Genomic DNA, 27,055 nt, shown 5'->3' with positions numbered 1-27,055 from the left:
TCGATATCTCCAGTTGCCAGGAATTCGGTGCCGGAGTATAACTTCAGTTTTCATTGCGGCGAACTTGTCACTCGGTGATCGTTCGTTGAAAATACACGTTGATCTTGAAAAAGGCTTGTTGGTATTGCTGCTGCCGCGTGTCTGGAATTTCGATCTTTATAAAAAGTAGTTCAACGTTTTTTAATACGAAAGAAGTGAGTTTAAAGTTTCACGAGTCTTAGACCTTCGGGGACCGGCTTGTAGATCGCTTGATCAACTGGGATTGAATCCTGTAACGTGTGCAATTAAATATATCGGAAGGTAACCTGTCTTGTCACTTATTATTTTATATAAAAAGGCTGCTCTTTTGAGATTCGTTCACTTTGTCAATTATTTTCTGCGATGTAATTGAAAATCGTACGTTCTTCATATTGGTATGATGAATATTAAGATCCAAAATAAAAATTGAATCTTCAACGAACAAAATGATTTCACTCTCGTAAATTTATTTTATTATCTGCTACTTTTTAATAATTCACTTTAGAAATGCAGATATGAGTTTTGTGTACGATTTTGGTCAAATTTGCTCGAATGCACTATGTACAGGGTGTTTCAAAATTATATGCCGTGAGCACGGTGTATTATAATAGGTTAGGGTGGACCTTAGGTAATACATGACGAAAATTATTTTTCGAAAAATAAGGTCCATCCTAATATAGGTGTTACGACTTCCAGAGAAATAGGAGCTAAGTATCACAAAACGTCAACCTTACAGAGGTGCTTTAGTCGTACCTGTACAATACACAGTGGCCGTGACCATAGCGCGATTGACGACGTGGTTAATAAATTTTCTCGAAAACGACGTGCAAATGAAAAAATTGTATATTTTCGACTGATTTTCCCGTGTAAAATTCGTCCTGGAATGTTTACAGTCGTTTTTTTAAGAGAACGGTTCAATCAAGATCAAGATCTTCTTTGAAGTTTCTTCGAAACTTTTGTTCCTCGCAAAAACAATGTTGAGGTTGGGATTCAATGTTAAGGTTAATTTTGCGGTTCATTTTTGTAAGAAATCTCCACCAATCTAGCAGAATCACGCTATATTGTTCGCAATGTATAATTTTGAAAGACACTGTACGACCGCGAAAAGCGAAACGCCGCGGTCTAATAAAAGCTCGTCGGTTTTACGGGATCGCTTTGTTTGAAGTTTCCAAGAAAATGGTTCGTCTGCACGTGAAGAAAGGCGAGGAGAGCCAGTTTCTACACGACACACACGTGGACGCGATGGTTGAGGACGTTATATACGACATTACTATTATTTACAACGGCCGGCTGAAGATTTCCAGAATATGTTATGGTAATGATCCTACCCCTCCGTGTTCGGCCGGTTGAGAAAGTGCTTCGGAAAGATGACATCTAATAGCGTGCAAAGAAACGCCGGGTTGTCTGGAAAGTTGCGCTTTATTTACAAGGAGCGCGGACGTAAGTTAAGTGGCATGTGTTGTCTCGGGGTAACGGCGTGCAACGCATTATTACCGTTTTCTGCATGTACCGAGTCGAACCTCGCACGATTTTATCGAACGTTACCCGCAGGCTTTTCGAATGCCAATGATTTCATCGTCGATAACAAGTTATGTATCCTTTCATTTATTTTAGAATTGTACTATTACCCTAATGACACACAGGTTTTAATGCCGCACGGATCAGAAGTAATCTGAGGCATTACTCCTGTTTCTCGTTTTTCGTCATTCAACTTTGGTCGATTGCTCGTTTTTTCACGAGAAATTTCTATATGGCCTCGGATCATTTTTTCGCCTTTCCAAGGTTGGATTTTAGCTCGGAGGAAATTCCACTCCCTTGTCGTGTTACTTTGTCAGCTTGCGGAGAATTATAGGGGACATTTGATCAACTTTATTTGATCGCTTTTTTCTTTACGATTAAGATATTTCAATGTGACCTTCGACCATTTTCTGACCTTTCCAAGGCTGAATTTTAGCTCGAAGGAATTCCACTCCCTTTACATGACACTTTGCTGATTTCTGTGAAATTGTAGAGGGTATTTGATCAACATACGTGTTCAATTTTATCAGTAGACAGCGGATCTTTATGCAGAATAAAAATTTTCTACCTGAGCTGCAAGAAACTGGAGCAAAATAGAAATTTATCATATTTTCTTTCTTAATACGTTTGAAAATAATATAACAGCCTCTTTAAATTCTTCTCAAGTTTTTACTGTTTTAAATTACACTTATTTACTTGTGATGTAAATGCATAAAATCCGCTGTCTATTTATGAGATTGCTCGTTAAATTCTTTTTCGAAGTTTAGTGTTAACCGATGCACATTTACGTTCCCAACAAAATAGAAATCGAGGAGCTAGCGAAGCACGGCACTATGCTGCCCCCTAACATGATGGGCCTCACAGACGAGCAAGTAGAGGATCTGAAGCTCAAGGACGAGTGGGGCGAGAAGTGTGTACCGATGGGCGGATGGACTTTTAACAAGGACGTTATCGGTACGTGAAACCATATTAAGAAGAGAGCCTAGTCTCGAGCTGTAGACAGGTTGCCAGCGTGTTTTATGCTGGTCCATTCGCCGCGCTGATGCGAATGCAACTTATCGGAAATGGAGTGTACAATGCTGTCGTGGAATTGGCTCACCGTGATTTTTGTTGTTTCGAATGGGCGTGTAATCGTTGCGTTAATTGCTCGACTCAGAGGGTTTTCGTGTTTCAGGCCGCAGGAACGGCAAACAGCCTAATGCAAAGATGCGGGAGGTCTTGAGCAAAACGATCGAAGACGCAAGAGTTATGGTTTCGAAGGTAATTTTTCATGTGTCCAGTCCAGAGAATAAATTCCCTTGCTTCTATAGGGTACCATCGAATAATTCGACTTGATTGCTTCTCTAAAGTTGCCTTTGATTTTTTAATTAAATAATGCTTTTGATTTCTCAATGTAGAAGTTGGTCCCGCAAGATAAATTGGTCACGCAAAAGATTGTTCAAGAGGCTTTGGATATTCTGAGGGGCGCCATAACCATCGTTTATCCCATGGGACTTCCGCCTCACGATGTGATTCGTCAGGAATTTGAGAACACCGAGGATCTTGGCGGCACTCAAGCATCTCTCGAGGTAATGAATAATACTTCTTTATTACTAATTACCCCTTCTACAGTCTGCATTTAAATGTATATGTAGAATTTGAAAAAGCACAAAGGAAAATCGATTTCTTCATTGCGAGATCGATCCATGAAAAAGGACATTTATGATTGCAGGTGATCGACGTACAACTGGCGCAACTATGGTTCTCTGGAAAGGAGATGTTGTCGGGCAAGAAAATTAAAGACTATGTGGGAGCAAACGAAAAGACGCGAATTATCGTGAAATTGCAGAAAAGAGGGGGAGGTAGACCAGCGCGTGAACCATTGATGTCGGAGGATGAACGCAAACAACTGATGCTTCATGCTTACAGACGACAGGAGCAGCTAAAGGTAAGTGGAAATTCTCTTCTGTTAGTATAGTAGTTTCCCTTCTTAGCAACATATACTATCTGGATTATTGTCCAGCTGTTCTGGTAAATATTGCATGAGTTTGAAACTTGTGTAAATATTTCATCCACCAGACTTGTGTTACTGTAAATTCTACTGTAATATTAACGAGGTTTCGTTATTACTGATTCGCGTTCAAACTGATTGACGTGTACTGTATTATCGATCATCAACATTTCTGAATGTCTTTTTCAGTATTAATTAATTAAATTTATATTAAAACTACCTTAGTATGGATAAAACGTATTTTGCGAAGTATCTATATACTATTATTAGAAATAGTACAATTTAAAAATTCTAGACAGCTTTTTCAAAATGCTACCATAATGCTGAAGCCATTATGGTGCAAGAGATAATGATATTTTAGAATTTAAGTGCATATTTAACAATTCGAAGTACCAGCGTTGCATTCACTCGTGCCAGTTCAACGAACTCATCGGCAACGATTCATCCGTTTCCGTTATCGATTAAAGAACCGCACGTAATTGCGTGATTTCCATTTATGTTACCGGGTGCATTCAACCATAGCCTATCAATTATACAATTTGTCCCCCGTGGTTCCCTTTCGTTGGTTCTCATGCATTCTGTTCCATTCAAATCCGCAGTACATATTTGAAGATGCCATGCTTTCGATCGATCACAGTCGTTTCTTGTATTTGATTCCTTCTATTTGACTTGCAACGATAGTCTGATTGGTATGGTAATATTTGCTCGCTGAATGGAAGTTGTTTATTCGGCATACATATTTACCTCATATTTATGCAACTATCTTTTACGGTATCGTGCAGCATGCATACTGTACGCATGCAAACACCGGAATCCAATAAAACACTCTACTACGTCAATGATTAATTATTAAACCACGATCGAAAATAAAGTATTTGAAAGAAGAAAAGTATACAGAATTTAAGTAACACTCCTATCTCATTAGTAGACTGCGGATCTTTATGCAAAAGTAACATTTTCCACCTGTTTTGCAACAAACTGGAGTGAAATAAAATTTATTTTCTTTCTTAATATGTTGAATAAGTTGAAAATAATGTAACAGTATTTTTTAATTCTTCTAATGTTTTTACTGTCTTAAATTACACCTACGCATTTTTGTCATAAATGCATAAAATCCGCTGTCTACTTATTATGGAAGTAGATAGTGATTACACTTAATTATCTTTCAAATAAAGTACTTCAAGAATATCTTGACAGAAAGATTATACATTATACCATAATATTGTGGACTTGTTCAACTTGCGTTCGCTGGGAAAATGTTTCATCGTTAGGAGTCCACGTTATTCTATCCGCGCAATAACCCTGAAAAATATGAGATGGTAAAAGGGCGATTATTAAGAATTGGCTCGGAAACTTTCTTTGTGTCTCGATAAAATGAAAGAGCCTTTGCTACCGTGGCTAAATGAATTGTGGAGCGAACAAGGCGAAGCAGGATGGGAGACGGAAATCATTTCAGGTACATAATTACTCTTAGAGAGTAATCTGGAAGGAGGCTTTTTACATCGACTGGCATCGTAATTAGTTCGAAAAGTTACAAAGACTTCTACACGATAATTAATAACTTTTCTGTAAATATTAAATGTACTATAATCCCTGAAGCTACATTCTTATTTATTGTTCTGTCGATTCATTTGAAAATCGCCGTTTCGTGTAACTATTGTGCTAAATAGCACGCTTTCAAGAAAAATGAAATTTGTATGTACAAAGACTTTCTGCACGATAATTAATAAATTTTCTGTAAAAATGAAATGTACTATAATCCCTGAAGCAATATTTTTATTTATTGTTGTGTCGATTCATCTGAAAATTAAACATCTAACATTGAACTTTTCATCAAATTATCGTCGTTTAATTATTGTGCTAATTAGAACGCTTTTAACAAAAATGAAATTTGTATCTACAAAGACTTTCTGCACGATAGTTAATAACTTTTCTGTAAATACTAAATGTACTATAATCCCTGAAGCAATATTCTTATTTATTGTTGTGTCGATTCATCTGAAAATTGAACATCTAACATTGAACTTTTCATCAAATTATCGTCGTTTAATTATTGTGCTAATTAGAACGCTTTTAACAAAAATGAAATTTGTATCTACGAAGACTTTCCGACATGGAAAAAGAGCAATTCTTTTTAAGCGATCACCTGGGTGTAGCTATGTGTGTAGATGGTATCAAGGTCTTGATTACATTAGTGTATCGATCTGATGGTTTCAAACCCTTCGTGTAAGGTTAATAGAGCTTTGTACTTTGTCTAGTGCAACCGCTCTTTTCCGACAAAAATGCTGGACGAAATTCGTGTCGTGAACTTTACGTTGTTCCACGGATAACAAGAAGCGAAACCGTTTACTATTACTGAGTCACCGACGCGAGTTCATGGGAATTGTTGTACACATGCATATTGATTTATACTTGTGAATGCGAACATACTCGATGCGACCTACTTTCAAGATTGATGCCTGTTGATGAAATCGAATTTTGATTACCTTATTATCCATTCTAACGAACAAACCTATTTAATAACCCGAAGTGTCACCATGTAGCTGTAATACTAGACGTTTAGTATTATAAAATACTAGAAGTCGTTGTTTACAACTTTTTTTATGGGGGCATATATCGAAAATATATTTTGCAGATCTGTGTCAATTATACATATTCTGAAAATTTCATAAAAATCGGTTAATGTTGCAATCAACTCCAATGTTTAAAGATGGTGAAAATTGCAGTTTTTCGCGATTTTCAGCCTACAACTGAAATAAATCTAAGGATTTTTGCATTTCCCAATGCCTGTAGTTTTTTCCCGCATCTACCGATTTTGCTGAAATTTTCGGAATATTTAGTATTTTTTAAATTTTCAATATTAGCCCACACAAAAAAGTTGTGAACAACAAATTTTATTATTTTCTTTGTAATTCCGACCGATTGGAATTTTTTCAAAATTTCTTTTTCACATAATCTAGTAAATTAGTTGTTCTAATTTCTTAATTAAATCCAAGTCGTACGATCTGATATTAAAAATGTTAGAGGAGAAAGGGAGAAGGAAACTGAATTGTTAATTATGCACCCGACTTATAGCAACGCATAATTCTCAGCGATGGTATCGATTTAATCATTTTCAGCAGTAGATGTAGATTTTCTCGTTTCAACTCAATTATGACAACGCTCTGTTTTTAGCTGCAATTGACTTTGCAATCATTTACAAAATCCAATATACACCTCTCACGATATATCATAACTTTCAATCGCCCTACTCTATTTTGCGTATCGTAGCTTCTTTAAGTCGTGTCCTCGACACAAACTACGGTAGGACACGCAACGCCTGTCATTATTATTCTACTACGATACTACGATTTGCACGGTTACGATTTTTCGTTCTGGAACATATCTAGATGAATGAATCGCAAAGATCTTTGATCGACGTCTTCATAAATACCTGCAAACGTTTTACTCGAACTTCGTGAAGATGACGACGATTCATAATAATAAATGCTAGCCTCATTCATGACATTTCCATTAGATCGTGTTAAATATTTGATCAGTAAACTTGCAAATATATGCGTGACTCGAATACATTAGCATAGAGAACTACAATATTTATTTATAGATCCGCTTCGATTTCAACATTGAAATGAAATTCATCACGAACGATTCTTATCGCCTTAGATGGATGTGTAATTTGATTTATCGAAGGTGCAATCATCCATAAATGATTTTTACGCTGAAACACTTTGAAATGTTGAATTGTCAAACATGTGGTCTGAGAATTTTAGGAAACGCTAGGTTGTTAAACAATTATTTTATTATAAATGACACATGTAAGTTGTGTTAATTGATACACATCGATATCCTTACAAACATATCCAGATGACAAGTAACATGAACAGTTATGTTAAAGTACAACATAAATATACATTCATTCGTATAAGTACTGATTTTTATATGAGACACGTCCACTTGAGGGTGTTACTTTGTTATTATTTTTCAACTCTTTGTCCGGATTTTCATTTTAAATGGACACGTAGTATAAATAAATTTATAAGTCATTCTTGAACATTCAAATCTTCGATATTATAATTTACACACGTAGTAAATTTGGTTCCGATACTGCATGTTCGCTGTTTAATTCGAATACTTTCAATAGTTATCTTCTTCATATTCTGTACTATTTATAAATTTGTATATTGTTCATTTGGCCCTTATTGTAACACGTTTTTTCAAACATCAGAACAGCGAAATCGTGATTCGTGTAATTCTGTAGCGAAAGAGTTACACCATTGAAATACAAGTTCGTCGATAACGACTACAATTCATCGATTATTAGCATAAGCGGAAGAATGCACATACAGCATGATGAGTTCGAAGGTTAAAGTTAACAGATGATCGCCAGGAGGATACGACACATTTTGGATTTCGTTTGATGCGTTTAGAAAAATGTCATAACTACTTTTTACATCACCTTACATCAACCACCTACGATTATTTCATTCGATTACAACGACCTGCTTGAATGTTTCTATAATATAGAAATTGGCACAGTGATGTTCCGTTATCAAATTGAGCACCGAACATTGCTGCGCCCGTCGGTATACACTAAGTTTCGATTTAGTATTTTATTATAAAGCATATACGTTTCAGTGGTGGCTATAACGCGCGTACACATGTTCACAGTAAGGCTTTCATCTCTTAATCTACTTAATTTACATTTTATATTTACATCCAGTTCACGTCAGCTTCTCTACCAAGTAATTGTACAGGTAACACTTATGGTACAAACGAAACAGAACAACAGTAATCATTTTTCATTATTCCGTTTCTAGACGTATATATTTTCCATAGTTGTCAAATAAGACATTACATCTATATCGTTAAAGCAAACTCAGGATGGTCATTGGATTATATTAGAAATCCATATTTGGGTTAAACTCCAGCTTCCGGGACCAGAAATATTGGACTTTGTTTTTATAAAATCCCATAGACTTTGACGAGAAAATGCCAAAAATCTAAGTTTTAACGTTACAAATTCACTGGTTCGAAAGTTACGTGCTAACATTAAATTCCTAATGTTAACTTTGTCTTTATGGCATTTTTTTGTAAAATCTACGGGATTTTATAAAAAGAAGCTCATAACTTATGGTCCCTTGAAGTGAAGTTTATCATATAAAAACAAGTGTCTCTTTATTTTTTAAAAAATTCTATTTTGTTCATTTCAGTAATGTTTGCCAATATTTTGATTTCATTGTACCCCACAGTTTTATACAAATGAATTTGTAAGTTTACTCATTATTAGACTGCGGATTATATGCATTTTTGATAAAAATGAGCAGGTGTATTTTAAAGCAGCAAAAACATTAAAAGAATTTAGAGGTACCATTATATTATTTTTAATCTATTAAGTATATAAAGAAAGAAATTAAATTTTTATTTCACCTCAGTTTCTTGCGATTCAGATGGAGACTTTTATTTTGCATAAAGATCCGCAGTCTACTCATTATTATTTAACAAACACTTTTATATGTAGGCAGTTGTAGGGCTCGATCAAATACAGATACCACAAACAGTGTACTGTATTGTAGCCCTTACGCTATAGTTACTATAGTCGACAGCGCACGTTCACGACAATTGAAATCCACATGAACGTGGAACACGACAAACGTATGTTCGTTGACGGTCGAAACTCGGGATCATCCTACGGGAGATCGGTTTTCATTAAATACTTACCATAATTATTGTAATAATAGTACCGACGTATCTAATCTATTTTGTACATCGAAAGCATCGCGATAACGTTCTCCGTATCTTAGACCAACGCGCACATGTATAAACAATGTTTACAACCAGCGAGTAAATGATCTTTTTGATGTTGCTCGAATCGGCGCTAACTTTGATCTATTCTTTTTCATCGCTTTATGGAAAGTACGCACGTAATGTAGAAAATACCTGTAGAATACATCTTTCAGTGGTAAGAAATTATTGTATATCTTGTCTGTAAAGTTTGTGTAACAGTAAAAATGTAACTTCTTTAGTGTTGCGCTCGGGTCTGATTTATTAAAAGTAAGTCTTCTCGGTTGTCTTAGAATTAGTGTTAGGACCTTTTTACAGAAAAAGTAAGGAAATTTTCAGCGGTGATTTTGTTATATCGATCGAACTTTGTCATTTCTTCGATAGAGTGGTAAAATAGTTGAAGGCATCGGTGATTATGCGAACTATGTATTTATTATATACGTACCTAAATATTTATCTGTAAATTATATGTATACCGTACCTATGAACGATCCACTACTTCTTTCAAACTTCAATATGCGTTTTCGTAATAATCCAGAACGTTATACTTATCAAGAGACAGCGGATTTTTATGGAAAATAAAAATGAGTTGAATATAAATTTATTTCATTTCGTAGTAGTTTTTACATCTGAAGACAACGTAACACTATTCCTAGATTTTTCTTTCTCACTGTTTTATATTTCACCTAGCCAATTTCTTCATAAATGCATAAAAATCTATAGTCCACTTATCAATCATGGAAATGGGAAGAATATTAGGGGTATCCGGGAATTTGGGGTACGCGAAGTCGGGTCGGGAACCTGGAAATCTATGACGTTCGGGTCTCCGAACAATAAAAATTTTCGGGTTTCCAACACGACTTCGACTTCGGGTACCTCGAATTTTCGGGTCCCGATCAGAACCCGGAGGAAATACCCGACCCAACCCGAATCCGAATTTTCGCCCACCCCTAGAAGAAATATTGAATTTTGTATTAGAATGTTATCGAGAAAATAGTGGAGTGCTCACAGATACGTTTCTAATTACATTGGCCCCATCGGTGGGAATCGTTTGAAATGTTTCGACTTCTCACGTGGCCATTTTCTTTCTTCCGGAAGACCGTCCGAGATCTATCGAAATCTCCATTTTAACTTCAACACTTACCGAACGTTGTAAGCATTTATGTTAGCTAATGTTTTTCTGCGTGTTTCATTGATTCGAGCGAAATGATCTCTACGATGATTACTAAAGTATTACGTTCGAACACAATTGTTGTGCGTTCTTACAGAAGGTGCATGACGACAAACCCGACTATCGAACGATATTATAGGATCCAGTAGTCGTTCAATTTCGACGCTTATAGTCAGAGACGCTTATGGTCACCGAGAAATCAGTCTTCTTTCCGTAACTTCTCTTTCAGTGCAACTCGTCTGTGTCTCTTAAGGCACGTATTCACCGAAAACAGTTTAAAAACGCTCTGAAGCTTGGTATTACGTCAAGTGTACAAGCACTAGACTGCGGATTTTTATGCGAACTAAACAGTTTCTTCGTCGATCGTAGGAAACAGGAGCCAAATATATTCCCTCCTTTAAATATTGTATACAATTGAAAATAATATATTCACTTTCTTAAATCTTTGTAATTTCTTCATTGTTTTAAATTTCAATTTTAGAAATGCATAAAATCCGCGGTCTAACGAGCTCTATTTCTTTGATCTATGTCACATATACGAAACGCACATTTTCAATTTTCATTATATTTCATTGGGGCTGAAATAAAAAAGTTGTAAAAAGTGCCATTTTTATATTTTCACATAATTCCTACCAATTGGAATATTTTGAAAATCTTTTAAAAAGTCAGGTGGTTTGGTCCGATTTTAAAAAAATTTATTCTGCCTCAAATGGCGTACGAATAATTTCGCGAGTAGCTGCATGTTTATGATGGAAAGTTAAAAATAATGAAATTTGGCGTCCGAGGTCCATAACGTCTCTGAGACGTATTAGGTCGTTCGGAAAGTCTTTTCTCACAAGGGAAAATGAAATTTTTTACCATTTAGAATAAGTTTTATGCCATTTTGCTCTATGATCATTTGCGATTTCTCAGGCAAAAGATTCTCCGCGCCGCCGGCACCTCTGGAAATATTCTATGTGCCATTTTAAACTGTGGTGCCCTAAGTGGTTCGGAACCCACCTTATAAAAACTGTAGGTCCCGTCGCGAAATAACCGCAGCAGTTAAAAAAGCGACGTAAAATAAATAAAAAAAAACTCAGATTCCATTTTATTACCATAAAATTGAGTTATACGACTCTCTACGATTTCATGTGAAGTGCAATTTGCAGCGCACAAAAAAATTTTGAGAAAAACATAGTGCATCCTCTCCGTACCGTGCATTTTTACTCTTCCGGTAATAAAAAAGCAAAAGGAAATGCGTACTTCGATTTTGCATATTTGATGCGATGAGAAAAAAATAAATGCTTGAAAGGTTTAGAATGCACTGCACGGCAGGGAACGACGTCGGAAATGTCAGGTGTCAAGATATATCAGTATTTTGCAATTTAAAATACGACAAAAAACAACGACGAAACAAAAAACGAAATTACTTTCCGAACGAGCTAATAATTCGATGGCGTGGGGTTAAGCAGAGAGGGTGTCGCTGGAACAACATTCAATTAATATGCCGGCGTCCGAAGTAACACTGCCCACACTTGACATTCGATATCTCTGCATCGATTCTCCGGTGCGTCAGCCGTCGTCGTGATCGTCATAGTGGTCGCGATGAAAACAGCATGGAAGGTTCGCGCGTACGTTCGCTCGGCAGGCATCGATCAAATTCACTGTAATTTTAATCGAGACGGAACGGAACGTCGCGCGACGCGTCCCGTCGGCCGAATGCCCCCCTTAAAACGAGTCCTCAGCTTCGTCGGTGTCGATCAATGGCACCCTCTCGTATCGAAGCACGTTGCTCGTCCCGGGTGGCTTAGACTGCTAAAGCTCCATACTCTTGATCTCGTTCTCGTTCATGTGACCTTGGGAAGAGGATGGCGTCGCTTCCACCAAACCTTCGTCCTCACCTTCCACTTGCTGCTTGTCGACGCAGTAACGGCAACGCATTTTTGCGTCGTCGCCGACCTGCACCGATCGCGTTATAATCACCAGGGTCGTCAGGCTCATCACGAACAGTCCCGACGGCACGATCACCGCGATCAGCAATTCCGTTCGCGTCTTGTTCAGGTCGAAACGTGCCACCACGAAGTACGAGTTGTTCTGGAACAATTCCGGTCGAGCGACGCGTCAGAAACGAACTACACCCACGCACAGTGGAGTGTTTACCTCGAAAAGTTGGACAAAACACGATTTTTCAAATAGCTTGCTTAAGATGACAAATTTTGGTTGTCTGAACTATTGGAATATACGAACAACAGTGTTTTATTAGTTTTATTTATTGTACTCGTGCATCGTTTCCGTGCGTTGAAAGCAGACTTTTTTTGCAGTACTCATTTTTCTCTTCGCCAGTTTCTGAAATCTCGCTCGGCTATTAGGATCGTTTATATGTATGTGACGAAGATGTTGTGTCAATTTTTTCTTCCAAGACCCGTTTTAGACAGGGACACGTTATCTTTAGAAATTGAATGAGTAATCCAAGACATATTCATTTCAATAAAAAATATATTTCAAGATACGATTGGGTGTCAAACCTAGTGTCCCAGATCATACAGGGTGTTAATTTGAAGATTTTCTAGCCGAATACATATCTCGAAAAGTAGGAAATATATTAAAAAAGTGTAAAACACGTGTACAAGATTTTCGAGGGAGAAAGAGGGGGCAGTATCAGTTTTTTATTTGGGTGGTGTTCTCAAGGTCATTTGATGGTTAACATTGTTTTTTCAAATGGAAACCTGCGGATAAAAAAAAGTATCCTACCAAAATTGTTGGTCTTTTTACGTATAATAAGATCCCATAATAAAAAGTATAGGTTTCCATTTGAAAAAAACAAAGTTGACTATCAAATGACCTTGAAAACGCCACCCAAATAAAAAACTGATACTGCCCCCCTCTTTCTCACTCGAAATCCTTGGACATATACTTTTCGACATATTCGGCTGGAAAGTTTTCAAATGATCACCCTGTATAATGTTTTTCGTAATGATTTTATAGACTTTTTACTTGATTCCTCATTATCCAACATCTTTAGAAATTGAATGAATAAACCAAGACATTTTCATGTCAATAAAAAATATACTTCAAGACACTATTGTATCAAACTATTGTCCCAGACGATGTAACCAAAACAGAATTCTCAAAAATATTTAATACTAGTAATGGACAACCATTCCTTTTCACTATAAAATTATAGTGCAAGGGCACATATGCTAAATTATGATTCGCGTTTCACGTGCAACCGCGTCACGAGTGCATTCGAAATAGCGTGTGCATCCACTTGTTCCGCGGATAATTATAAACCGAGTGTGCGCTGTGAAATAATACGAGTGTTACGAATTTGATGTTGAAGTGACCTGTAAATAATTGTGAATTTATTAAACGCTGCTAGAAATACTGATTAAAAACAGTAAAAAGTCGGTCAACGATCACCCCCGCCGTATAAATAGAAAAATTCGCGTGAAAAGCCGCGATCTAACAATAATGAAATAACTGGAAGGAAAAAAATTCCTCGTAGAGATGTATTATGCTGCATTCTCGGTCAATGTCGGCGAGTATAGCTTCTAAGAAAGTGACTGTGCGAAGAGGGGGAAGACAGTACGGGGGTTGAAAAGGAAACACAAGTGCTTGTCTCAGGGTTGAAGGATAAAAGAGTTCTCTATTAAATATACGTACCTTGTTATAGTAACAGGGGTATCTACTCTGTGCTGTCTGGTTGTCGCCATCTCGGCCGTGACTCGTAAGAAAATCTTTACATTCTCCCTTGAGCGTGTTCACGCAGCCTTCCAGGTTGATGTAGAGACGAGAACTATTGTAGATGGTGAGCGATCGTTGAGCCGGCATGTAGACATTCGTAATATCGAAGGGATACTGCAAGCTCTTCTCGTATATATCCAGAAAGCTTGTAAAGTTGATGTGAGGCTGTGGGACGGGGATTTCCTTCAGCAAAGTACCATTCACACAGTCCTCTGCCCTGCGAAAACGAAAAACAGAATGGACTTTATGAAACGACCTCTGCGGATGACTCCCTCTTTTTACGGTCTTGTTATTTCAACAATACACGATACGACGTTCCAAACATTCTCGACCCAAGGTTTTCTATTCGGGTCTTCTTGCTTTTTCTTTTAGAAATCGATACCATCTGAGGGTGTACATCGAATCTGAAACTTCTGTGTTAATATTTCAGGCTGAAGCGTAACTGTCCCAATCGTTCATTCTTGTAAGACATTTGCGTCCCTGTTCATCTTTGTCAGTGTGTCATACATGGACATCAAGGTTCTGAAATTGTGGTATTGTAACTGTGAAATACTGTTTCTGTGATACGGCTTAGTAAATCATTCGCGAAAATGGGAAAACACGCGAGTCAGAAATCAAAGAAACGCAGAGGAAACACATGAGTCAGAAAAACGTGGCGTTCGGGTGGATCGGGCAGTGCCACGGGATCAATGGTTGCCATGGAAATACCCTTATCGGTGTCTTCTAGGCTCTTAAGAAAGGGAATATGCGAAAATGTCACGTGTGCCTGATAAGAAGCAATTGGTACTGGATACGGCGCGTAAGACTCCAATTAACGCGGGAACCTAATCTAATTGCTTGAATTTCGGGACATTTTCTTGAGTACTCAATGTATAACAATTACATAAAGGATCAATTATTGTACATGAATGATTTCCTTTCAAACACCTCGTATATTTCAAACAAGTGCACCTACATATAATATATAGAACGTGTGAAGTTCTGCTATTCAGATTAATCTATTTATTGCACCAGAGCAACAAAATTCTCCAGTAGACACACAAAACAATGAAATGTATCCACTAGTAAAATACCATAGACATATAGAGATAGACTGCGCGGCCTGTACGAAGCGCTGAAGCCCACAATGGCGGCAAAAAACAAAAATAAAACATCAATAAATACATCAATTAGAAAGAGAGCGCTATGGACCCCGACTAATGCTCTCTCTCTCACTCTTTGTACCGCGCGCCGCCATTGTGGGCTTCAACTCGCCCATAAGACGGCGCAGTCTATCTCTATATGTCTATGTAAAATACACAACTTGTGAAGTTCTGCTATTCAGATTTATTTATTTATTGCACCAGAAACAAAATTCTCCGCTAAACACACAGAACCATGAAATGTACCCACTAGTAAAATACACAACGTGCAAAGTTCTTCTATCAAATCGATCTATTTATTACACCGGAACTAAAATTATCCCCTAAACACACGAAACGAACAAATGTCCACAAGTAAAATACACAACTTGTGAAGTTCTGCTTATTCAGATCAATCTATTACACCGGGAATACAATTCTCCACCGAACAAATATCAGAAAAAAGGATTCCCGACTACGAGCATTTCGCGTCTATCGATCCTCGGAAATATTTTCCGACGATAAATTCTGTTGACGGCGGCCGGCGCGTGAAATTCAATGCGATCCCAGGCAAACAGAATCGGTCGAATATCATTATGATGTAATCCGTTCCATTTCGGCATTTCACGCTCACAGGTTCTCGAAGGATTTCCCTTTGACGTTAAAGATAGCGAAACAGAATGGTAAATGGCGTGCTTTCACGAGGGATGCGCGATCGACCCGGAGTTTCATGGTAGTTTCTTCAACGTAGTCCTTTGTATGACGTCGCTCCGCGTCTCGGAGGTCACTTTTGCGAAACCTACGAATCGCTTGGTTCGAAAGGAAGGAAAATATTACGGTGAAGTGGATGAGCTTGGGTCCGGAGACGTAGCTCGGTATAGTGCACTGAACTCTATTCCTTCTTGATCGTCTCGATCGTAGGGATTGCCACTAGATCTATTCAGGTCAATGGTACGCATACATATCTGCACACGTGCGTGTAAGTATATGCACAGAGTGTAAAGATTTGCTCGGTCTTGGCCATTACGGGCGTATTATACACCTGCGAGTCGATGGAGATCTGTAAAAACAAACCTGCCTCGGAATCAACCTTGACCTTGACTTTCAAGGTCGAACTTTTTGTTGCCAAACATTTCTTTACACCCAGTACGTTCATGGTTGTTAGCTTCGCCATCATGCATCTTAATTACGTTCTCACAGTCCATTGAAACGAGCTGTCTCCACGCGACGGATTTGCGTTTGCGATCTCTGTTATGCATGGTTCACGTCATTACTCGGAGTCGGAGGAGCTATCTGGCATTACACAATAGTTTCACCTAAGGAACTCATCTTATTACGACCGTCTAAATTCTTCGAAAATACGAATGAAAATTTATGTTTTGCTCGGTCGTTAAAAATTAATTTTGTTCATTATTTTACTCTGTCATTAAAAATTAATTTTGTCCACTATTTTGCTCTGTCATTAAAAATTAATTTGTCCATTATTTTCACTTCATTTGCATTATTAGCGAACAATATCTTAGTCTTGTAATTGATGCACAAGCTTTTAAAGTGAAAACTTCTTTAGACGCACCGTGTACACAATTTCTGGATAGCGAATGAGCCTGATCCGTCACGCTCCGAGGTGAAACGAAGTGATGGGGGTTTATCTTGCATAAAGATCTGGAGTAATCCGAAATAATAGTAAATTTTTAAGTATTACCTGACGGTTCCTCTTTCCTTGCGAACGACCATGCAACTAGCAAAAATGCTGCTATTCTCGCTGCCCCAAATCTTGACAGGTGCGGCCAGCCTAGTTCCAGGTAGATTTCCGTTGGCCATGTTCAAAGCTACTCCACGTTCGCACCTCGCAGTGATAACATTATCGTCTTGCATCAGATACACGTTCACTTGGGACGTGGAGATTTTCGGACAATATCGATCACAGGTGAACGGATGCTTGATCTTCGTGCATCGGGAGCTCTGGCAGCTGAAGAAACCGTTCAGCTTCATGTTGTCCTTCTCGCTGTCGACCACGATGCCATCGGCTTTGTGATGGCAAAGCATCAGCTCGCTCAAGTTGGCACAATGGCCAAGATTGCAACTGAATACCCCCGACAGTACGCTGCACTCGCTACCGTTGTTGCAGTTGTAACTCTTCACGGCAGCCATGTTCACCTGAAAGGAAACGGTAGACGTCTTTGAAAAGTTTCAAAGGTAAAAGCGGCCGCCGTGTCACTGAATTGCCGATTATTGCGATTTCTGAGGATGCTTTTAAGAAAACTGGCCGACCGTCGGGTTTCTTGAAGAGAAAAGAAAATTAAATTATTTTTACAGTGGAAAGAGAAACGAACAGGAAATATATTAAAAAGCTAGACGAAACATTTTTACGAATGTTTTACGTTCCCGAATGATTCTTGGAATAATTTTAGTATATCGAGTGGGGAGTACACACACACACACACACACACACATTTGTACCGTCTGACAAAAATAAGGATGCTTTTAAGAAAACTGGCCGACCATCAGGTTTTTTGAAGACAAAAACATTTAATTATTTCCACAGTAAAAAGAGGAATGAATGAGAGATGTTAGCAAGCTAGATTGACTTGAATCAATGATGTAGACTTTTGTAAATTGTGTGCTTGCAATTTATTCATACATTTGTTACGAATGTTTTACATTCGCGAATTAAACTTGGAATAATTTTAGTATATCGATTGGAGTATATATATATATATTTGTACCGTCTGTCAAAAATTCTAGAACTCCAGAGTTATTAACCCGAACTCAATAGAAGTCACGCAACACGTCGCTTTCATTTTCGTGGGCACTCCCCAGAGAGTATTCTGTATTCTCCTGTCGGACACTCTTATCCTCCCTCAGGATAGAAAATCCGTATGATCGATGGCTATTTTTAGATTGCTTTTATTACTTTTCGACATGTTAGAATCACACTAAGGGGTCCTCTAACAAACGAAACGCCATTTGCCGCGACTATGAGTCAGTGGAAGGGTTAATATTATATTTTAGAGAAAACTGTTCCCGTTGGTAGAAGATTTTACAAATGGCAATGTTATCACAGCGCATTGTTGAAAGAATAATTTCAACAACGTTTAGTAAAAATGAAAAATAGAGAATAAATGTTCTTATCCTTTTACTAAAGACAATATAATAAACTGTGTATGTACTGTTATGTGAAAATTATAAAAAATTTTCAAGAGTATGACAAAATATGAGAACGCTCATTAATGTTTCGAACAACAAAGATGACGACAGTGGTTGTTGGAACTGGGATTATTCATCATCTCCAAATATGTCGCGCGTCCTATCGTAAATCAGGACATCTATTTAGATCGATGATAGGCGTGGCGCATGCGAGCCATTAGAAAGTAATTCGAAATGACGAATTAGGCGAACAGCGTTACGTACCAGATAACGAGGTTACCGCATCAAAGTAACCGGCACGACAGGGTATGTCCATCACATTAGCAAAATTCCGTAATATCACTTGCGCTCTCCACGTGTGCGAGAGCTTACTATTATTTCCGGAAACTTTCATCGAACGTCTGCAAGACAACGTTCCAAGCGTACCTAATCGAGGGCTCTAAGTAATTACGTTCTGTGCCGAGCGGACAGTGTAACAAATGGTCATTGTCGGAAGAAAAATCGCCTAGATCATTTTACACAGTCTACAATAAATTTAAATATTACTTTAGAACTTGAAAAACCAATTTCTAGTTTAAATCTTCTTCTAATTAAAAATTTGTTTCTCAGTGTTAGAATTTTCATTAATATTTAGAGAATGAAGAACTTTAGTGTTCGAAGCAGATGAATAATATTTACTACTCTGCACTGGTACATAGTATAGCTCGTTGTAAAAAATACTTGAAGCTTACTTTCTTTCTGGGTGGTCACAAATCTTCTCTAGGTGCACGTGCTTCCATCTAGTTAACCGAAATTTTACACTAAATTACCTTGAATGGACTTGGAAGACGAATGTGTTCAGTGAATTCGTTTCGAGAGAGATGGTGGTCGGAAATCTTCTCCAGGTGAACGTGCTTCCGTCTAGCTAAGCGAAATTTTACACTAAATGACTTTGAATGACCTTGGAAGTCGAAAGTGTGATAAATCAGTGAATTCGTCTCGGGATAGGCTAAATCCTTACTTAACTAAAAGCATACAGTTCCATACAGAATCTTGGAAGTGCGTCCACCAAAAGTTCCCTCCTCCGAATCAAAGTAAGCTTTATTTGAAATACTTTTTACAACGAGCTATAGTTTGGGATATAATTGCGTGCGAAGGTTCAAATGGGATGCTCTGTATTTCACTTTCGAGAGTGATACAGTAAAAATAAATAGGTTGAGAGTTAAATGTACAGTGGTACCTCGGTATACGACCTTAATCCTCTCCTGATGTTTGGACTTATACCGAATAGGACGTATACCAAACCAACCTTTCCCATAAATATTAATGTAAAAATGATTAATACGTTCTCATGTAAAAAAAACTCCAATTGAAATTATACCTACATTAATGGGGTTGTAAAATAATTTAAACACTGTTTAAACACATAAATAAAAAATGAGGTTTTATAATAGACTTTAAAATCTACCTTTATATTTATAATATTTTATAATCGCACCAGACATAACTCGTCTTCTGTATCAAGCTGTTGATACCAATAAACTCGATCGACTGATCATTTTCTTTCATCTCTCCTTGTTGTGTGACCTCATCAGTAATTCCATTACTGATCCTTACGTGTATTATCAGTCAGTTAATAATATCATCAACTACGAATATAATTGATTATTAATTTACTTTTCCTTTGAGTTAATTATTTAAAAATTACGCAAAATTCACACAAAAAATTTATGTCGTATACCGAACAAAAGTCGTAGGGTATAGTGTCAAAATATGGTATAGTCCCCTAGTATGGCACTACTTTATATCTTGCAAAGGAGAAGTCGTACTGTAGTGACAAAATACTCAAACGATAGTTTTCCAAATTTACTCAACAGTGTACAGTGCAATTGCACCATTCTACATATAGATTTTAGTATCGATCCTCTGCCAGTTGTGTGTCTCCACGTGTTGAATATTTTTGTGGTTAGATTTTCGATTGTATTTGTTTCGAGGAAGGTAAGTGATTTTGAAATGTTTGAACAGATCTGTAGTTTCAGTTTATTTATATTAATGTTTGCCAACTGTTGGTTTGGGCTGAAATTCATTCTCTCTTTGTCAGTAGCTAGTATCAGTCCACGTGGAGTTCCCAATATGGCACTGCCAAGGGTTCCCTAATATGGGTATAGCTATTGACATTCTTGGTGAGGGTGCCGAATATGGCACTAGGTGTCATATTAGGGACTCAAGGTGTACCATATTAAGAACCCCTTTTGCTGGAACCTGCAAATGACACACCACAAAAAAATATTTTTCCCAAGCTGTATTAATTTTTGAACAAACTTGACCCCAGAATCTTATAGGGAGGAAATGCATCTACAACTGGTAATTTTTTGATCGAAAAAGAGCATTCTAAATTAATCAAAAAATGACATCAACAAAAAGTCCAAACAGGATGTACATAATCCGAATTGGATGTACTCCAAAGCAGACGTATACCGAGGTACATACCACTGTATTATTATTGTGCGAAGGACGATCAGATAAAATAATGACAGCCACAAATCTCTGTCCACCCTTTTATTGTTCGGTCAAGCGTATCGCGGCTTCCGTGAAAAGTGTTCTACACGCGTCATTGTTCCCGCTAAACCATCATTTTCCCGAGTTCCAGTGTTTCCAAGGTGGAAAAAGGTCGATCAACCGTTCGACTCAAAGGCAGCCGAGTTGCGTGTTCAATTGGCCTCGGTGCGGATCGCTCGGCGAAAGTTGCTTTACAGCGTTAACCGAGGGAAATCCAGTTAAATGGAAAGGGAGCCAGAGAGGAAGAGAAAAAGGCGTCGAGTGTGTAGTTGGTTTTAATGGTACGACCCGGCATTTTGTAGACTCTCCTCGGTTAATGTACTCGATGGATGCAAAAGTATCGATAAAAGAGTTACTGCGTGTGGTTCCGATGCCGCCCGCGCTAAGTGCTTCCTGGTACCAATCACAGATATTGATACGGGGAAAAAGAAAATGGATTGTTCCCGTAATCCGGTAGCATATTTATTGACAAATAGCAAATTGATTATAGATTTTTATATTCGAGGATTCCTTTATATTCGAGGCATGAAAAGGCTGAAATTTCGCTCGGCGGACCAAATATTTTCAATTTTTCTGAATGTAATCTTACACAAAAAATTCCATGAAAAAATGATAAAACTTTAAATTCTAGTGCGATGAATGCAAATTTTATAATTTCTAGAATTTAAAGTTCTATCATTTTTTCGTCGGATTGTGTAATATTACATTCAGAAAAGTTGAAAATTTCTGGTCCCCTCAGTGAAAGTTTAATCCATAAAAATATGCGTTGAAACAATACAGGGTGTTCCAGAAAGAGTGGGAAAAGAAAGGGGTGATTCCTGAGGTAATCTTAAGCACCTTTTTCCTTCACAAATTCGCTTTGTTTTCGAATTATTAACGGAAAACGAAAAGGTCTTCAATTTAATTGCCTGATGAATGAAAATTCAAGACTCATATCAACCACTGATGAAACAAGAAAATCGACACATACCTGTGGACACGCTATGCTATTGAATCTCGTGCAATTCTGGAAAACAATGTCCGTGCCATTTCTTCGTACAGTTGCGCGAATCTGCGGGCAAAATCCGGTGGTTCTCGTCAAGCACCACTCCCCGCAACTCGCCCACCCACAATTATTAGCTAAGGTGGTATCAATGGTTTGGCACATGACTGGATCCGGCTCGATTCCCGCGTGAAAGGCTCTGAAATTAATTGCATCGGCTTCATTAATATTTCGCCGAGTGACGTTTTGATTTTGCACGACAGAACACGGTATTTCATGCATTTATTTCGCAGATTACTCGTGGGCGAGAGATACCAATTATGCTAAATGAAAATGCGTTCAGAAGATATTTAATTCAGCGTAAACAATGTGCTTTTATCAATAAATTTCCGACGTTTGCCAAAGTAGAAAACATGAAATTTAAAATACACACATTCGAGAACAATATTAATAATAATCATTTATATCTACATGCACGTGATAAAAAGAGGATCCTTTTTTCCCTCGGAAATGTTCTGCTTTGTTAATCTCTGTCCATTATTATTATTGAACTACGCAGCAACTGCGTTCTCGACATAATTGCAAGAAAATCGATTTGCTCAAAGGTTCTCGCGAGAAGTCTTAACAATGAATTTTTCGTCTGGCACAAATCATTTACTAAAAATAGTCTGCAGCACGCAACGATAGGTTGTAAAACAGCTGGAATTAGATGGTTCACAGACGGCGAGGAGCGGTAAGTTATAGATTTCCGAGGAAATAAAGGTCGGATGAGTCGTAACTTAATTACTATCAGCCTTGGTCAAATTAATCGATACAGCCTTGTCGTTAACCTGTGGGAGGGCATGTAGATTGCCACACTTAGATAAACCAATGCGACGCAGCTGATGACAATGGTGAACTGACACAAGCAGATGCTGCCGCATATTCTGCGATCCTGTTCCGGTATCAGGCGACGCTTGTGCTTCCGTCCCATCGCGAATATCCAATGGAATCGCTGCCTCGGTTGCCCTTCTTTCCCTTGTTCCAACGATGATTTCGAAACTGGACTAATCCAACAAGCTTCTGCTCATTCAGCCCGTGTCGTCAAACTCTGCCACGTTCAAACCCGTTTCATCCAGAAGTCGATTCTATAAAGAAAATTTCGATTTTGTTAGTGCTTTTGAAATCTGCAATTTACATCATGAATAGACAGCGGATCTTTATGCAAAATAAAATGTCTATACATCATCTGCATGGAAATGAAGCTGAATAAAGATTTATTTCTTGTGTAAATCATTTTAATCGATCGAAAATAACGTCTCCGTATTTTCATATTTTTTAAACGTTTTCAAGGTTTTAATTTTCACAGGCATTTTTCAAAGGCATATTCAATCCGCTGCCTAATCATCAAGCATACATTCGTTTTCAATGAATGCACACCATGCAAATCCAACATAGTTTTCGTAGGAAAACAAGTTGCACATGCCTGTGTAAAATCTTAATTTTAATTTTATCTTAGAACCTTAATTTATTTTTATAAATTGATCCAAGCTATTTTATGCAATACCCAAAATTTTGAAGTTCAAAGAGGGTGAGGACAGATTGATAATCCGCATGAATTTGATAAGAGAAGATTCTTGATCGTCATTTGATTAACGTGGAAGTTTCCTGGTGGTCATCCTACGTCTGTGCCATCAACGTCTTTTTTAGTGATGTCGCTCGCGTGTCAGCCTTAATGCACTTAAGACAATTACGTGTTTTAACTTCATTAGGCGTCGTGCTACTGTAAACAGGCGCACTCCTCCGGGATGATGTGCAATTAGATACTTGTAATCCCATTACACTGTGAGGGACGATCACTTAACGGCCATTCGAGAATAATACCTATCGATTCGGGGAAACTTTCACGCTCTGCTAAACGCACGGCCGCCGCTAAGAGCTTTCTTGAATGTTTCCTGAATGTTCATACAAAGTGTTCGCTGCCGATGCGATACGTCGCCGTTTGATTTGTACTGGCCAAGAGTTTAATGTCATTAAATGGGTCGATGGTCACAGGAGGTTACAGTACGGTGGACTGCAAAACAGTTCTGTTCTATTAATTCTGTTATCTTGTAATGGTCAAAGTATTCACAGGTAAACTTGTATGAACTTTAAAACATTTTAAAATTATTATTACATTTTATTTAGAACAAATTACTGATGTAGAGATCCTTTATGTAGAGGAAAAACGAGGACATACAATTTCTATATACGAACACGATATCTTATTCTACGAATACTATTCTATTAATTCTGTTATCTTGTAGTGGTAACAATATTAACTGGTAAACTTGTCGGAAATTTCAAAAATCTTGAAATTATGAAAATTTTTATTTGAAGTTGCTTTACAAGTGGTAACACTTAGCAAGAATAATTCTATTTTATTTAAAACGAATTACTGAAGTAGAGATCGTTTGTGCCTAGGAAAAACGAGGGCTTACAATTTTAATACTATTCCATTTTAATTCCATTATCTTGTAATGGTAAAACTATTAACTGGCGAACTAATATGAAATGCTTAAAATTTTGAAATGATTGAAATTTGCTTCACAAGCGGTGACAATTGGCAGTAATAATTTTATTTTATTTAAAACGAATTTTTTTTTTTACTGAGGTACAGATCCCTCGTGTATAGGCAAAACGAGGACATACAATTAAATATGCAAACACGATATCTTATTCATTTTTGTCATGTTTGCTCAACCCTGTTACTATATATTTTAACAGTAAGATAATTATTATACTCAAGCTACAATTACATTGTCCGAAAAATTGAATATTTTATAGAGAGAACAGAAAAGTATTAAAAGAAGATATCTTCCGTTCCGCGGAATCGATTTCGACAATTTAGATCAACAGTCCAGCGATAAGTAAATAGAATATCGAGTGTGCGGTGCCAGATCGTAACTTCCAATTTGCTAGATCGTCGATCTAAGGCGCGCATCGACACGTCCTCCGGAGAATGCGAAGCGAACACTTAAACAACTAACGCGGAACGTGCTCGCGATAAAATCGGCGTTTTTTACCTTCAGCGCTATCAAGGGCTCCGCTAAATGTCTCCGATGTTGTATCTTCGATCGAGGCCAGCCGCTTAAATACCACTTTCTTTCATTTTAAGAACTCGGGCAAACACGGAACACGTAATTGAATTTCTAAACGCGACCAACAATAAGTAATAGTTCATCGAACACGACTAATTAAAACGAATCGCAACACCGTACAAAACACTCGTAACGATAAACTCGAAATCTCGGTACAATTCGATCGAGGACATCGACTTTTTTAACATTGATGGATCGAATCGTATATTCTTCTAATCGCTTTTAATAGTTCATCGAACGCGACTAATTATAAGGGCAGACACTTGTAACAGCAATCTCGATTGGATCGATTTTCATTGGTAGATCGAATTCACTGAGTAAATAACAGTTCGTCGGTATCAAACGCGACCAATTAAAACGAACTGCAACACCCTATAGTTGCAACGGCAATCTCGAAGTCTCGGTATAATTTAACTGTGGAAATCGATATTTTAATGGTGGTGGATCGAATTTTTGATTCCTGATCAAATTCACCGCAACGGATTTTTATCCACTTGAAATGAAAATATTAATACACGCGTCGGCGAACGTAAGCGGTCAATGGAAGTTCACTGTATTCACGGTTTCATTTCCATCCATGTTTCTCCGTGTGGTATCTTTTCGTGGTTCGTTGACATCGAGGAGCATTTACCCGATTCCACGGCGTCGAACGGCCGCGAAGCACCCACGCAAACCCGACGACTGTTTGAAAACAGGGCTGGTCGTCCGGTATATTGCTCGCAAGCACCCCCATACTGAGCTTGCGCTCTGAACAACCGTGACGTTTATGGGCAGATGCCGACCGACGCTCTACTCCCCTATTCCTATGTAGAAACATAGTGGAATCGCTTCGAGCTACGATTTTCCTCTAGTCGGCAAATGCGACTACACATTCGAAAGCTGATTAATGGCGAAGGACTTCATCCGATGACTAACGCTGCCGCTACGTGCCTGCCTTCGGAGAAATGCTTTCCGTGGAATACAGCGGAAGCACAGTGATCGGAATTGATGTTTCTCTTCGCAGTGGAATCGTTTCTTTGGAATTCAACCAAAGGATTCGAGGAATTATTTTCAATCAGTTGGGAGGATTTGTTTACTGTTGAATCGGGGAGAAGATGGTACTAGTTGCACTTTATAATTTTTCTGTTTACAGGTTTTCAGAACCTCCGACCTCTAATAATAATTTTATAAATTCATATATTTTTCCTCGTCTTTGCATTATTCGATTTTGATGAAATTTTTAAAATGTTACTAACACTAGTTTACTGTACGGATTTTTTAAAAAATGTTCGGTATAGGTTCGGATAAAATAATCGTAAATAGTAACTATTATTACAGTTTTCAATACGAATCTGATAAATTGGAACTTTCTTCAAATTACGTGTGACATATCTAGTAAACTAATTCTTCAGCTCAACACAAGTATAAATAATAAACTTATAAATTCTTATATCATTCTTCGTCACTGCATTATTCGATTTTGATGATATTTTTGCAATGTGACTAACACTAGTTTACTGTACGAATTTTTCAAAAAATGTTCGGTATAGGCTCGGATACAAAAATTGTAAACAGCAACTATTACAGTTTTCAATACGAATTATTATTAGCTTACGAATTATTAGCTTGAAAGTTTGCGGAATTCGCGTTCTAGCATTCGCAAGTAGAATTGGTTGGTTATGGTCAGACGCGTCAGCCGATTTCTATTCAACAGCACGCGTAACCAAAACAATGTTATTCGTGTTTTTATTGATTTATTTTAATCAATAGTTAGCAAAAGTTGATATTAGTAAAATCTTTTCAATTATTTATGGACCGTTTTATTCTTGTCAATATTTTCCTTCTTCGAAAAAATGCTTAAGACACATATTTCTGCTGGTACTTTTGATATAATTACATGAAAATATATATTACATGAAAACTAAACATTTAATCTAACTTTTCTCATCAACGTTGAAGAGAAATTCA

At 37.5% G+C, this 27,055-nt stretch overlaps 2 protein-coding genes across 3 annotated transcripts; one reads left to right on the top strand and one right to left on the bottom strand.

The window, feature by feature from the left end:
• Positions 1–40: 40 nt before the first annotated feature.
• LOC143208818 (cilia- and flagella-associated protein 298-like) lies at positions 41–7,844 on the top strand. Of its 2 annotated transcripts, XM_076423660.1 has the most exons (6): positions 41–300; positions 1,184–1,333; positions 2,341–2,490; positions 2,711–2,796; positions 2,934–3,104; positions 3,248–7,844. In XM_076423660.1, the coding sequence occupies exons 2-6, from the start codon at positions 1,195–1,197 to the stop codon at positions 3,491–3,493; spliced, it is 792 nt and encodes a 263-aa protein (XP_076279775.1). In that variant the 5' UTR covers positions 41–300; positions 1,184–1,194; the 3' UTR covers positions 3,494–7,844. The 2 variants fall into 2 exon arrangements, with proteins under 2 accessions (XP_076279775.1, XP_076279774.1); XM_076423659.1 differs by having other exon boundaries at positions 41–1,333.
• Positions 7,294–26,996, bottom strand: Teh4 (tipE homolog 4 phospholipid transfer protein). The gene is made up of 6 exons (XM_076423654.1): positions 25,034–26,996; positions 22,820–23,116; positions 21,978–22,188; positions 17,025–17,479; positions 14,121–14,418; positions 7,294–12,551 (listed from the first exon to the last, which is right to left on the bottom strand). The coding sequence occupies exons 2-6, from the start codon at positions 22,960–22,962 to the stop codon at positions 12,273–12,275; spliced, it is 1,386 nt and encodes a 461-aa protein (XP_076279769.1). The 5' UTR covers positions 22,963–23,116; positions 25,034–26,996; the 3' UTR covers positions 7,294–12,272.
• Between the last annotated feature and the right edge of the window lie 59 nt (positions 26,997–27,055).

Source organism: Lasioglossum baleicum, chromosome 5 (genome assembly GCF_051020765.1).
Source record: "Lasioglossum baleicum chromosome 5, iyLasBale1, whole genome shotgun sequence".
In the NCBI taxonomy this organism is placed as follows: Eukaryota; Metazoa; Arthropoda; class Insecta; order Hymenoptera; family Halictidae; genus Lasioglossum; species Lasioglossum baleicum.
Note: the sequence above shows the minus strand (reverse complement) of the source record. Positions and strands in the feature narration are given on the sequence as shown.

Coding starts and splice junctions, on each gene's coding strand:
- LOC143208818 (XM_076423659.1), top strand. CDS start 1,012: ATGTTAAGGTTAATTTTGCGGTTCATTTTTGTAAGAAATCTCCACCAA. Junction 2,797..2,933: donor CAAGAGTTATGGTTTCGAAG/GTAATTTTTCAT, acceptor TTCTCAATGTAG/AAGTTGGTCCCGCAAGATAA. Junction 3,105..3,247: donor GCACTCAAGCATCTCTCGAG/GTAATGAATAAT, acceptor TTATGATTGCAG/GTGATCGACGTACAACTGGC.
- Teh4 (XM_076423654.1), bottom strand. CDS start 22,962: ATGGGACGGAAGCACAAGCGTCGCCTGATACCGGAACAGGATCGCAGA. Junction 17,480..21,977: donor ATAGCATAGCGTGTCCACAG/GTATGTGTCGAT, acceptor GTTTCCTTTCAG/GTGAACATGGCTGCCGTGAA. Junction 12,552..14,120: donor ACCCCTGTTACTATAACAAG/GTACGTATATTT, acceptor GAATTGTTCCAG/AACAACTCGTACTTCGTGGT.